This window comes from Giraffa tippelskirchi, chromosome 12 (genome assembly GCF_054371585.1).
Source record: "Giraffa tippelskirchi isolate mGirTip1 chromosome 12, T2T-mGirTip1v1.2.pri, whole genome shotgun sequence".
Lineage (NCBI taxonomy): Eukaryota > Metazoa > Chordata > Mammalia > Artiodactyla > Giraffidae > Giraffa > Giraffa tippelskirchi.
In genome coordinates this window covers 105,402,460-105,416,565 of record NC_137286.1, presented here as the reverse complement: position 1 = coordinate 105,416,565, position 14,106 = coordinate 105,402,460, and the positions used below count along the sequence as shown (strand labels likewise).

The 14,106-nt window shown below is 42.5% G+C and overlaps 1 protein-coding gene across 1 annotated transcript in view; it reads left to right on the top strand.

The window, feature by feature from the left end:
* SGCG (sarcoglycan gamma) overlaps positions 1–10,170 on the top strand; it is a 29,366-nt gene extending 19,196 nt beyond the window's left edge. Inside the window, exons 7-8 of the mRNA XM_081551704.1 lie at positions 7,130–7,253; positions 9,390–10,170. Coding sequence (XP_081407830.1) covers positions 7,130–7,253; positions 9,390–9,563 — 298 coding nt within the window. The 3' untranslated portion in view covers positions 9,564–10,170. The remainder of the gene's footprint in view (positions 1–7,129; positions 7,254–9,389) is intronic.
* Positions 10,171–14,106: the final 3,936 nt, after the last annotated feature.

Sequence of the window (14,106 nt, the reverse complement as noted above, 5' to 3'; positions counted from 1 at the left end):
ATTCCCTCCTCCAGGAAACCTCAGGGACTTGGCTAAATGCCACTATTTTATTTATTTTTTCCTAGTTTTTTTTTTATTGTGGTAAAACTACACATATAAAATTTATCATTGTAACCATTTCTAAATGTATGGTTCAGAACATACTTATACTTTACATACTTAAAAGTTTTGTTTTGTATTTTCTATTATGGTTTACCACACGATATTGAATATAGTTCCCTGTGTTCTACACTAAGACCTTATTGTTTATCCATCCTGTATATAGCAGTTTGCATCCGTTAACCCCAAACTCCCAATCCTTCTCTCCCTCCATCACCACTCTTTCCCTTGACAACCACAAGTCTGTTCCCTATGTCTGTGGGTCTGTTTCTGTTTTGTAGATGAGTTCATTGTGTCATATTTTAGATTCCACATACAAGTGGCATCATCGATGGCTCAGCAGGTAAAGAACCTGCTTGAAATGCAGGAGACACAGGAGATGCAGGTTTGATCCCTGGGTGGGGAAATCCCTTGGAGGATGACATGGCAACCCACTCCAATATTCTAGTTATTGCTTGAAAAATCCCATGGACAGAGGAGCCTGGTGGGCTACAGTCCAAAGGGTCGCAATGACTCGGATGTGACTGAGCCCACAGCACACATAAGTGATATCCTATGGCATTTGTCTTTGTCTGACTAGAATATGTGCTAGAGAGTAGGATAATCTCTAGGTCCATCCATATAGCTGCATACGGCATTATTTCACTCTTTTGTGTAACTGAATAATATCCTATTGTGTGTGTGTGTGTGTGTGTGTGTGTGTATGTGTGTGTAAATATACCACATCTTCTTTATCCATTCATCTGTCGATGGACATTGAGGTTGTTTCCACAGTTTCTGGTTACTGTGAATAGCGTTGCTATTAAAGTAGGGGTGTAAATGCAGCTATTTAAAAATGCTTCATTGACTCCATGTCAGCCATAGGAAAGTCCAGAATGCTCTCGGGGCACTTGCCCTGTGACCTAGTCTCCGTGGGGCTCCCTAGACTGGCACCCTGGGCACCTCCCTCCTCACTCATCCTGAGACTGAACAGCTGCCAGCCCCCAGCCCCACACTCCCACACACGTTGTCCCACCTGACTGGAGTGCCCCTCCTTACCTTGGACACCCCACGGACGTCTCCTTGTCCTCACGCTTCAGCTCACCAACCCATCGTTTTGCCCTGAAAATCATCAGCTGAGGTAAAACAATTGCACCTTTTAGTGAAAGAGAATTATGTCCTATATGGGCTTAAAATGTCCAAAAGGCATTCTCAGAAATTTCAGTTTTCATTAAATTTTTTAAATATATGCACTGTGAGTAGAGACAAGAGCATTACAAAACTGAGAACATGATGAATCCGTATATGCAAAGAAATTGGAAACCTTTGATATATCTTTTTTCAACTGTGGCAAAATACACATAAATTTTACCTTCTTACCCACTTTTAAAAGTACAGTTCAAAAGCCTATGGTAGGCTCATTGTTGTCAACCATCCCTAACTCCAATCGCCAGAATTCTTTACATCTTGCAAAACTGAAACTCCACACCCCTTAAACACTAACTCCTGTCCGCCTCCCCAGACCCTGCACACCACTGCCCTGCCCTCTGTGTCTATGAATCTGAGGACTCTCGGCATCTCGTTTAAGTAGAATCGTACAGTATATGTCCTTCTGTGACTGGCATAATATCCTCAACCTTTGGTATATCTCTACATAGTATCAGAATATAGAAAATCACCTCGTTCCGTATGTGTTTATTCTTTATACAGAGTCTCCGTGTGCCTGTGTGTATGTCACTGTATCACTGGCTACTGAATGTCCTTTACTGCTGTAACTGTTTATTCCAATAGTACATTTGTACTTTATAACAAAAACAAACAGTAGTTTTAAAAACAAGTGTCTTCAAGTCTACAGTGTCACTTAAAGTCACATTTAGAATTTGAACTTGAAAAATATTCAGGTCAATTAGCATATTCTAATATATTTGTATAATAGGGGAATAATGTAGGAACCCCAGCTTTACAAACAAGCCTGGTGACCTTGGCCAAACTAACCCTTTGAGGCTTTATTTTCTCATAAAACATTGGTAGTATTACACATCTCAGAGTGTTCTGGGGAAGATTTAATAAGCTATGAAGTTAAAAATGTTTTGTAAACTGAAAGTGGAATACAAATAATCATTTTTATTATCATTATTATACCAACTAGATATTCATACCAAATGGAATTGGAGTTAGGAAATTTGGCATTTCTCTTAACGTTAATGTCTAATTAAACATTAATCTAAAGCAAATGAGAGTTCAATTCATCTTACCCAATTAGAGAACATTTGCAGCATAAAATTAGATTGTGACTATAATTAAATTGTAACAGTTTCATTTATTTTGATAAAGGACCATGAGATCAATATTATAGAATTATTATAGTTAGGGAAGAACATTTTATTTTCGTAGGAAAGAAACATGATTCAATATCTTTAAAAAATAATGCCATGAGAAAAATTTTGTTATTAAAAATAATATAAATTGTAGAGCTGCCAAACCACTCTTTGCAATGAATGTCACTGTTTTAAAAGTATAGGCCTCATAATTAAACAATTCATCTTACATTTTTCCCATTAGGAAATACATTTGCTGACTTCTATAGCAGTCCTTTCCTAAAAAAGAAATGGCAGAAGAGTATTCTCTGGCTTTCTAAAACGTGAGACTAAGGGAGCAATCCCTAACCCAAGTGTTAACAACCAGAGTGATTGAGAACATAATGAAATTATAAGGAACTGCTTGAGGAATGGGGTTTGGGTGGAAGACATGAACTAACTGGTTTCGAATGCCTGCCACTGCCAGGAAATGTGTCTGTCCTGTCACATAATTTATCTTGTTTCCTCATCAACTCGACCTGAAAAGCATCAACTCAATCCCCATTTTAGAAAAGAGAACACTCAGCTCAAGGTAGGAGCACGTTCTAAGGCACAAAGGAAAAAAGGCCGCCAACTCATGACTCAGCTTAGCTCTGGCTCCAAAGCCAATGTACGCTCTGTTCCCACCTTCCACCCCTCAGGGGAACCCTTCAGTGATTTACTCCCTGATTTACCACCAGACTCTGCTGACTGAGTGCATGAGAGTTGTATTGTCTTCTGTGAGTTCGTGCTATCACCAGTGTTTCCCTTTTATGTCTGTGTCCAGTAGCGTTACTGTTCCTGGCCTGAGTAAAATGAGATCGATTCTGGAATATCTTAACTGACCTATGAAAACTTTGTGAATGTTGTTGGGTTAAGATCATGAAGATCATTTATAAAAAGACCTCTGAAATATACATGTTTAAATATCACAATTTAAATTTTGGTATTTGCTCAAACGCTAGTCATGAAAGGGTAACAGTTATTTTCTTCAAGAAAAATATATAATTGACTTGTATTTAAGCTAGATTTAGATTTCTTAGGGCACGGTCATCCTCAAGAGATGTATGAACTGTAACATACCATTTTAAAGCTACTTCTCATTCATGCATGATATAATTCAATCTTCTTTTAAAAATTCAGCAAAAATGTATAAAGTATGTTTATGTGCCAGAGTCTATATAGATGCTGGTTCCACAGTGATAAGAGGCATGGTCCCTGACCTTAGTGAGTGTAACGTCTGTTGGGAGAAAGAAACAAGCAAACAAGTTACAACGACATCATTCATTGTGATGATGAAGGTGCAAAACAATAGTGAGGGCGTAGGAGCAAGAGTGTAACTCTTCCTAGGGTGATCTGAGATGAAGTCACAGATAAGAAAGCTCTTGAACAGAAACTTAAGGAATCTGTAGATGTGGACGCAGTGGGGCAAACTGCAAAGCCCCTACGACCCAATAGGGATGTGATGGCGGGAACCATGCCTAGGACATAGGAACACATATGTTTCTTTATTAGATCAGTAAAATGAACAGACATGGAAGTATTTGTTCCCATTTCAAACACTTGTAAATATTGGTTTCCTTAACAGAGTTTATAAATATCACTTAAGTAGAAACCAAGGAAGTCCATTCATTCCCAGGTCCCAGTAACCAAGTAGAAAATTCATGGTCAGTGCATGTGTCACTCAGTCATGTCTGACTCTGCAGCCCCATGGACTGTAGCCCACCAGGCTCCTCTGTCCACGGGATTCTCCAGACAAGAATACCGGAGTGGGTTGCCATGCTCTCCTCCAGGGGATCCTCCCAACCCAGGGATCGAACCCAGGTCTGGTGCATCTCCTGCATTGCAGGTGGGTTCTTCACCACTGGCACTACCTGGGAAGCCCATGGTGAAGTGGAAGCTAAGTCAGGGCTACTCAAGGAGAAATCAGGATTCCACAGAGACTAGGGGCTGGAGCTTGAATATTTTATGGAGACTGAGATTCCAAGCTACAACCTAGTGTGTATGAAATGCCCAGAGATATCTCATAGATCTTGAGAAGATATTTCAGCATCTGGTAGGACTAAACATGCGCACGTGCACACACACACACACACACACATATGCATACACACATACATACACACACACCCTCTGAGTTTTTCTCTCTCACCATTTCTCTGTCTGTTCTTGCTTATTTTTCCATGTGAACGTTAGGTCTTTGATATCTGACCACGTTGAACACATTCATGGAAATGTGTACTTCAGAGCATTCTCATCTCAGCCTTTTTGGTAATATGGGTCTAAACCTGTGCTGAATTGAAATGTTTTCTCTTCAAGGATAGAAATGATGCAGAGGGGATGAAGTCTGCTTCTAGGAGCATCATGTTGTGAGAACGTTAACAACTAGTCATTGGCCCTGTTGAGGTCAATTGTGGTTTGAGAATGACCCTAGAAATGGACTCACCTTCGCCAAGGTCCCTGAAATGGGCCCGGAGGTGCAGGGTGCTGACACCCTCCTCCTTCCCCTCTGCTGTCTTCCATCAGTCCAGGCAGGAAAGACGCAGGCAGTTAGCAGTGGCCAGAAGGGGCCTCCATCAGTAGACCAGGCTCATGTAGGTACCAGCGTGTTTCTCCCAACACCTAAACCCAACAGAACTTGAACAATAAATTCCAGGAATATCTCTGCTTCTAACACTCAAAGTCACATTTTAACATGTAAAACAGGTCAGATCTTACATTCTGAGAGGTACATAAGAAAAGGAAGCTTTATTTTCCATAACAAATAGTGGTAGATGAGAAAACTTGCCAATTAAAGGGAGTAATCCACCTGATTTAAAGGTTGATCGGTACCACTCAGTCATAAAAAAGAATGAAATAATGTCATTTGCAGCAACATGGATACAACTAGAGATTATCATACTAAGTCAAGTAAGCCAAACAGAGGAAGACAAATAATACAGGATATCACTTATATGTGGAATCTAAAATATGACACCAATGAAACTGTCCATGAAACAGACTCAAGGACATAAAGAAGAGACTGGTGGCTACCAAGGGGGTTGGAAGAGGGAAGGATTAGGAATTTGGGGTTAGCAGGTGCAGATTATTATATATAGGATGGATAAACAACAAGGTCCTACTGTATAGCATAGGGAACTGTACTCAATATCCTGTGATAAACTATAATGGAACAGACTATAAAAGAGTATATATATGTATATATATATGTATAACCGAGTCACTTTTCTATGCAGCCAAAATTAATTAACATTGTAAATCAACTATACTTCAATTAAGAAATTATTTTAAAAGTCAGTCAGTCACTTCAGACACAAATTCATTACCAGGCACTTCTCGCCTCTTAAATGTTAGCCTTTCTTTCTCCTACCACCTGCACCCTACTCTGACCCTGCAGTGGGATGGGTCCTTTTGTCCTTCTCGTGCATCTTTAAGCATTCCAAGCAAGTCAGCCTTCCACCTTTTGGTTGAGTTGGGTAAGAGCAGCTGAAAAGCCTGTCCAGTGATCCTGTTGGGCCATCTGGTGGAAATGCCATCAGTCATTTCCAGGCAGAAGCAAATAAGAGAAGTTTCCTGCTCCTGTGTTCCTGGTTCTGTAGCTGTGTTTGACTAAAAGGAGATGCTGCTGAATCTTACAGAAACAAGGCCTGCTGAGGCCAGTCTCCACCCTGCCTGTAAACCCCATTAGTTAATCATTTTTCCAGGAGAAATCGCTGCATGTGCCCTGTAATCTTCCTAAATGGAAAAAAAAAAAAAGCAAACAACAAAGTCCAAACTTTTGTGAACATGTAGCAAATGAATGTGTTGCCCTTAAATTTCTCTTTTTCCCAAAGAAGTTTGGGTTTTGGCTAAAAAAATAGTTTTCCAGAGATATTCACCAGTAGCACTTTCTTCTGGTGTGGCATGCCAGACCCCTCACTGACCATGCCGTCTGGAGCTGCCGCACAGGGCTGGGATGGTCTAACGTTTGCATCAGTTTTCAGAGGATACTAATTTCATAGATTTTCATAATGGGAAGTTAATTTCTTTACTGCACTTTATTTCTGGATTTATCGATGAAAATCAACCCTGAATATTCATTGGAAGGACTGATGCTGGAGCTGAAGCTCCAATACTTTGGCCACCTGATGGGAAGAGCTGACTCACTGGAAAAGACCCTGCTGCTGGGAAAGACTGAAGGCAGGAGGAGAAGGAGACGACAGAGGATGAGATGGTTGGATAGTATCACCGACTCAAGGGACATGAGTTTGAGCAAACCCTGGGAGATAGTGAAGGATAAAGGAGCTTGGCATGCTACAGTCCATGGGGTTGCAAAGAGTTGGATGTGACTTAGTGACTGAATAGCAAGCAGCTGTTCAGTCCAACCCCATGGACTGCAGCATGCCAGGCTCCCAATGTATGGCAAAATCCACAATATTGTAAAGTAATTAGCATCCAATTAAAATAAAAAAGTTAATTTTAAAAAATTTTAAAAAGAATGAGTGAATGTACTATATATCTTACTGATTATATTCTCTATATGTCTCTATCTCTATTGTAAGATACTATGTCTTACTAATTATATTCTCTATAATCTTACTGATTATATTCCCTAAGATTTATGTTCTCTAAGAATATAATCAGTAAAATATATAGTATATTCTCCATTGGTTGGGGGATTCCTGGGGTGGCTGGTTTTTATGCCATTTTTTCTTGGTTTCCTTCCCTCATTTCAGACTAGAATCTCCGACACGGAGTCTCAGCATGGACGCCCCAAAAGGCGTTCACATTCAAGCCCCTGCGGGGAAGATTGAGGCCCTTACCCAGATGGACATCGTTCTTCAGAGCAGTGATGGGACGGTGAGTCCAGTGGACGGTGGGTGGTGGGTGCTCCCATTGTACAAGCCTCACGTCCGCTAAGTAATGATGACATTCATGTCCAATACGGCATCAGCAAATTACAGTTTGTAAAGAGACATCATGAAAGGCGTCACAGAAAACGTGAAAGAAGGAAAAAATTTAACACTGAAAGAAAAGCCAAGAAAGGTTAAAAGCAGTCTGTGTTGGATCCAGACTGCTTTCCTTGGCATTTGTGCTATCAAGTCTCTTGTTTTCAGCTTGGAAAAAGTCCTGGACGTTCAGAGCTCGCAAAGAATGTCCATCCTGCCACTTCCTAGTGACCCTCTCAGTAGAACCACCACTGGGGGTCACCTGTAAGTGATAACTCTTTTTTACCACCCAGGGTGCTCACTCACATCAAGTCCTGGTTCAGTGAAAGTCAAATATGAAAAGTAAGAGCTGCAATAAAGAAAACTCTGGAACCTCCAGTCCAGAAATAAAACATCCCTGATAAGAGCCCCTCTCAGAATGGGCAGCAAGGCACAGGCTCCCTACTATTTATTGATCCTTCTAGTGTGAGATCAATTCGCCAATTACCTCTTTGAATCAGGAACATTAACAGGCCTCTCTGGGCCTCTCTCCTCATTTGTCAAGTACAGGAAATAGTATTTACTTCACTATGTCACAGGGCTAAGAGACATCAATGCAGAAAGATAATTTTGACCTGATATTAATTTAATATTAAGAGGGGGTGTGGTTGAGGCTGCAGATGGAGACCACAGGAGGCAGGTTCAGTCCCTGGCTTGGCAAGATCCCCCAGAGAAGGGAATGTCAACCCAAGTATTCTTGCCTGGGAAATCCCATGGACAGAGGAGCCTGGGTAGGCTATAGCCCATGGGTCACAAAGAGTCAGACAAAACTTAGTAACTAACAGCAGCAGCAGCAAAGCATTAGACAATAACCTATATAGGTTCTGCTCCAAAAAACATAAGACCCATTTGACTTCCTGCTTTGATGGTGACCCAGACCCCAGGGCAAAGCCTGCCTGCCATACACCTGTACTGTCACCCCGTGCTTCCCACAGAGACGTCAGCGTCCCAGGACGCCGGTGTATTCAGAGCTTGGCCTGATGGGACCAGAGCCGTGTAAAACAAAGGCGGGATTCGACCTTGTTGGCGAGGAAGAACGTGGGAGCTTCCCAAACGTAGTTTCCTTTGTTCTGATAAGTGAGCACGCTGCCAGGGCTCAGGCTTGGTTGCTCTGTGCTATGACTCTGATTTCTTTTAGCTGTCAGAGATTTCTAAAACTCAATCAACAGACCATTTGTGTGCATCTTGGTTCAACTAAACCTCTCTAGGAACAAAAAGTCCAGGGGCTTCCCTCTTATTTTAGTTGTCTGTCACCTGCTTCCTGTATCTAATAGAAGGCAACAGAGTTGCAAATAAAATTTTAAAAGCTGGAGAAATGTTGCTAGCGATTATGATGAATTTAATTGCCGGTCGTGAAGAGTCTGACACGACTGAGCGACTTCACTTTCACTTATCACTTTCACGCATTGGAGAAGGAAATGGCAACCACTCCAGTGTTCCTGCCTGGAGAATCCCAGGGATGGGGGAGCCTGGTGGGCTGCCGTCTATGGGGTTGCACAGAGTTGGACACGACTGGAGCGACTTAGCAGCAGCAGCAGCCTAGGAAAATAATATCATTAGCAACTCCAGCATTCACAAGGTAAAATGAATAAGATGAGTCAACTTCTGTGGCTTGTACTTTATCCTAATAGGAGGAGAAGCTGAAGGTCAAAGTGGAACACAAGGTCAATATGAATCAAAAAATGGTATTATTGTGGCCAGATAACTCTGGAAGGTCTTCAAGGAGTGTCACATCATACCCTTTCCTAGCTAGTGCAATGAGTAAAAGAAAAAAAAAAAAAAAAGACTTTCCTACAGTTCCTAAGGCATATTTATCCCCCCTGCCCAGATAGAAACTAGATATAGGCTTTGAAAGAATCAGGTCATCGTAATGTGACTTCAGCCAAGGCAGGTGCCTATTTCATTTTCTATGCAGAGAAAGAACTTGGAACATTTGGAACATTTGAGTTTCATGTTTGTCATGTTCCCTCCTCCTTGACCACGTCTTGTCTCCCTCTCTCCCAAGCAGCTTGTACTCGATGCAGAAACTGTGTGTTTGCCCAAGCTGGTTCTGGGAAGCCAGGGGCCCACGGGCCACTCCCAGGGGCTCTACGAGGTCTGTGCGTGTCCGGATGGGAAGCTCTACCTGTCTGTGGCCGGCGTGGGTACCACGTGCCACGAGCACAGTCACCTCTGCCTCTAAACCATCGGCATCGCCCATGGAGCACCTGCTGTGTCTCGGTGCGGTCCACAGTGCAGACCTCAACCTTCCCTCCTGGAGCCGCTCGACGTTAAGCCGAGTTTGCACGTGGGAGTTCGATAGAGCTCAAACGTACCACTGAAAATGTCCCCGTGAAACTCCGTGATCTCAGAGTGGACCTTAGACACAGAAGTCCAAGGATCAGATGAAGGTGTTGATCCCACCAGATGGGCTTGTTTCCATCAGAACCATTGTGACTTTCCCTGTCCTGTGCGTGTCGGTCTGTGATGGGATGTTGGGCTGCTGTGTGGAATGGATGCATGGATGTGTGATGCTCAGCTGGGGACCTCTGACCTCCCATGAGAGTAGTCTGGGTCCTGCCCAAGTTCCCCAGGGTTCTCTGAGGTTTTCCACTGTGTCGCTCAATCCTATAAGAGCTGTATTCATTTCAACGCAAAGTGTGTCTGGTTTCAGAAGAAAATCTTCAAGTTTTGAAGGGACGTTGAGATTGATCTGATTTTCAGAATGTGGTCAGGGGAATAAATTGTACACAACTGATCATGTTTCTTTATATAGTCCATGAGCAATAAAAATCAACCTACATTTTTCATAGACTTCATAGTGTTACTTTCCTTAATCCTCACAACTCTTTTTGAGTTCAGTACTGTTTTTCCCCCAGTTGCTGGTGATAAAAAAAAAGGTTCAGATGAGTCAAGTCACAGGTCACCCAGTATCTACTAAAATTAAACTCAACTGGACCCTAACATTTCAACATCAGTTTTCACTTTAGAAAACTTTGCTCTGTGTCTCATTGCACCTGCATCACCTGTTTACCTGATACCTGCACAGACAGGCTGATGCCTACGTGAAAGGTAGAGAAACTAAAGTCAAGAGGAGTTTTGTCATCCACCAAGATGGCCCCATGAGCTGGTGGGGTCTTGCCGCTGCCCAGCCCCCATGCTCACCGCACAGAAGAGGTGAGGGACCAGGGGTGGAGTGGAGCTTCACCGAGTCATTGCTCACAGTCACCATCCTCAGCTGTGTGATCTATGTATGAATACGGTGGATACACACTGAACCCATGAATGCTTTGGTTTTGTGGTTTTACTTACACGGTAGAATGCCTTCATCACACCGAACACCAGGTGTTGGTTTTGGTGTGTATTTTACCGATCATTCCCATTAGAATCCCCACACGATACAAGACGTAGTGGGACCAACAGCATTGCAACTTTCCCATTAAAGGATTTATGACTAGAAACGCAACATCGGCTTCATTTTCCACAGTCTCAGAACTGAGAGAAAAGTGAAGTCTTTATTTCTAATGCTGTCTTAACAAGGTGTTAACAATGCAACCCACTCCTAACAGTTCCTTAATATTTAAATTACTGGTATCATAAACATTTGAAATTATTAATACAAAATAAAATACAAATTAAAGTTTAAAAAATACAGTGTGTCCTAATCAATGAAGAGCAAACTCTGAATGTAACGCTCCTAGTTTTAGGGGATTGGGAGGGTGGGGGCTTAGATTATTCAAATAAGTATTTGCCTTTTCCATTTAGTTAAGTCCTGATTTTTAAAATTAATGTCTGCTTTCTTGCTGTGACACTCCTGTTGTCATAGTAGTGTTGTCATTTTTGTGTCATATGTACTCTCTTATACCATGTTTGTGCAGAAAAAAAATTCTTCCAACCCAGCTGATGTAGATGGGTTCTCATAGAATGTGTGTACATGTCCAAAAAAATGATGTCGATGATAAAGCAAAGTCAAAAAGAAAAAAAGAATCAAAGGACGGGGAATAGAACATTTTAAATAAAAGGTGTAAATCTAAACTTTGGTTTCTAGCTGCATTCTCCAGAGTGATGAGGAATTTCTCCTTGGTTACAAGATAGACTGTCAGATGGGCTGTATTCTAGAATGTACTGCATAAACCTACCTTCTTAAGTACATTATACAGTGTAGTTTAAATCTCCACTGAAGGGGCAAGGCCAATCTAGGAGCACCCACAAAGAGGCACATACACGGAGAGCACTACACACCAAGTGGTTACGACCACTGAGTATTGGTTGATACTTTAGGGACCTTGGAAAACAGTCTTTATTTCTTTTCCAATTTCCGAACCGACTAAGAAGCAGACACAAGTCAAAAAATGAAGATCAAAATGTCAGCTTTAATAGTAAAGTTAGATTTGCAGCAAAGTAGACTTGCTAAGACCTTTCAGTGGAGCAAACATGAACCTTTCCCCTCTCAAACCCTCACAGGCTCCGTAGCTCCTACAGGGCTCAGGTTCCCTCCTCGGGCACCCTCCACGTCAGTATCCACTCATGAGGGACAGGGGAGCAAGGTGGGAGCTCTTCTGAAGGGCAGAGCCATCCCCAGCATGAAGCCAGCGAGGCTGGGGTGCTTGTACTGTTTGTCCCCGCCGTTCCCTGATCTAACACGTCACAGCTCACTGGGCTTCAGTCTTCTCTGTATTGGAACTGCCACTGCACACTGGCTGTGGTTTAAAAACCAAGTGAACTTTGGGTTGGGCGTAAACAAGCAGGTGGAACAAGAGGGTAAGAAGGGCATGGAGTAGAAAGTGGATTTTGAGCTGAATAGTCAGTGCAGCTTCTGTTTTTGTCCTGGGTTTTGTATCTAGGGCCTTAACAAACACAAGAGAAAGAAGCAGAGATTTTAAACATGCGGTTCTTCTTTTTAAATATAATGTAACTCATGTTGGCTCTGGTATCCATGTCCCCCCAGGCTCTCCCACGCCTTGACAGCACGGGCTTGGGACCGGCTTCCTAACCAATGGAGGACTGATAACACTTGAGACCAAATGTGGCAAAACAAGATCAGTGGAGAAGCTCTAGAAGTCAGGGGTTTAGGAAACCCCACTCGCAGTTAGGAAGCTCCAGCTCCTGCCCACGGGCAGGCATCCCGCGGGCCACAGACTCTGGCCCCAATGGCCAGTCAACTCCTGGAAGGAGACCTCTTCCCACGTGGTGTCCTCGTGTCTCCTGCTGGCTCCAGGCTCTGGTGGAACCCTGAGCAATACGTGACTAGCTAAGTCTCATCTACTTGCCATTTTCTACTCTCTTATCCTTGAGGTCAACAAAACGCTGGAAGGACACAGGATGTCGACGCACTGATGGAAGGACACCCACTGGTCCCCAAAGCTGACCTGTCAACTACTTCTCTTTATTTGACTAAACGCTACGTGAATGTCTTTCCAGCATCATTCTCGGGCCTTCACCTGTTCCCCCGGGCGGCTGCAGACCACTCGGGTCTCCTGCCCACAGGGCAGCACAGAGCCCGCCTCCATGGGCAGAAGGCCTGTTCCGACCCCCTCCCCGGGAGCAGCTGCTCACACACCAGTTGGCAGTCTCCAGTTTTCTTTTAATAAGAAAAGCAAAATAGGGTAAAAGGCGTAAAATAATAATAATAATAATAAAAGTTCGGGTCCAAAATTCCTTACCTTGAACTTCAAAATCTAAAAGTTTCAAATAATGAAAACTTCCCAAATCCATCTGCTGTAAACTCTGGGCAGAAAAACCTGATCTAAGTTTAGATGAGGCTGTTTCTCAGGTCTGTGTAGTTTAGGGTGAGTGGGTGTTCATGGTTTCACCGTGTTTGATTAAAGGGAGCAGCCCAAACCCCACCCCCAATGGAAAAGCCTCATTAAACCCAGTTTATATGCACTGGTATTAACTTTCTAAAATCCAAATTCTGAAATACATTTGGATGCAAGGGCTTCATGTAAAGGACTGTGGATCTATAATTTTTCTGTTAAAGGAAGTCTAGAAAAAACACAAAACTCCAACTACATCAACTATCACAAAGGCCAAAATTTTCTGTATACATTTTAATATCCAAAAGCAATAAAATACATTCCAAGTATTGAATCTGAGTTTTAAAGTAGCAAGAACTTAAAAGTCCCAGATACCTGGAAACCCAGCATTTGGGGGGCCCCGGGACAGAGAACCCCAAGATTGGTGTGCAGGGTTTGAAAACTTGTGCCTCAGGTATAAGAAGAACATCTTCCACCTGTTAGGGTTCAGGTGTGAACTAGCCCCAGGACACAGCCCTTCCCTGAGGCAAGGTTGGCATCTATCCAGCCTCTACTACAGAATAACTCTCTTTCATATATTTCCAAATACTTATGTGTATCACATATGTTGAAGCGCCAATACTTTGACCACCTGATGCAAAGAGTCAACTCATTGGAAAAGACCTTGATGCTGGAAAATATTGAAGGCAAAAGGAAAAGGGGGCAACAGAAGATGAGATGGTTGGACAGCATCATGACTCAATGGACATGAATTTGAGCAAATTCCAGGAGATAGGGGAGGCCAGGGAAGTGTGGTGTGCTGCAGTCCATGGGGGGCTGCAAGGAGTTGGATACAATTTAGCAACTGAACAACAACAAAAATCACAAATGTCAACTATTGCATTCCCTAAAAAGATGAAATAAAATCAACTCTTAACAAAATCAATGAGCACCTAATAAACTGAGTATATACCAAGTACTTTATACTCAATCATAAAAAGAAACCTCTTA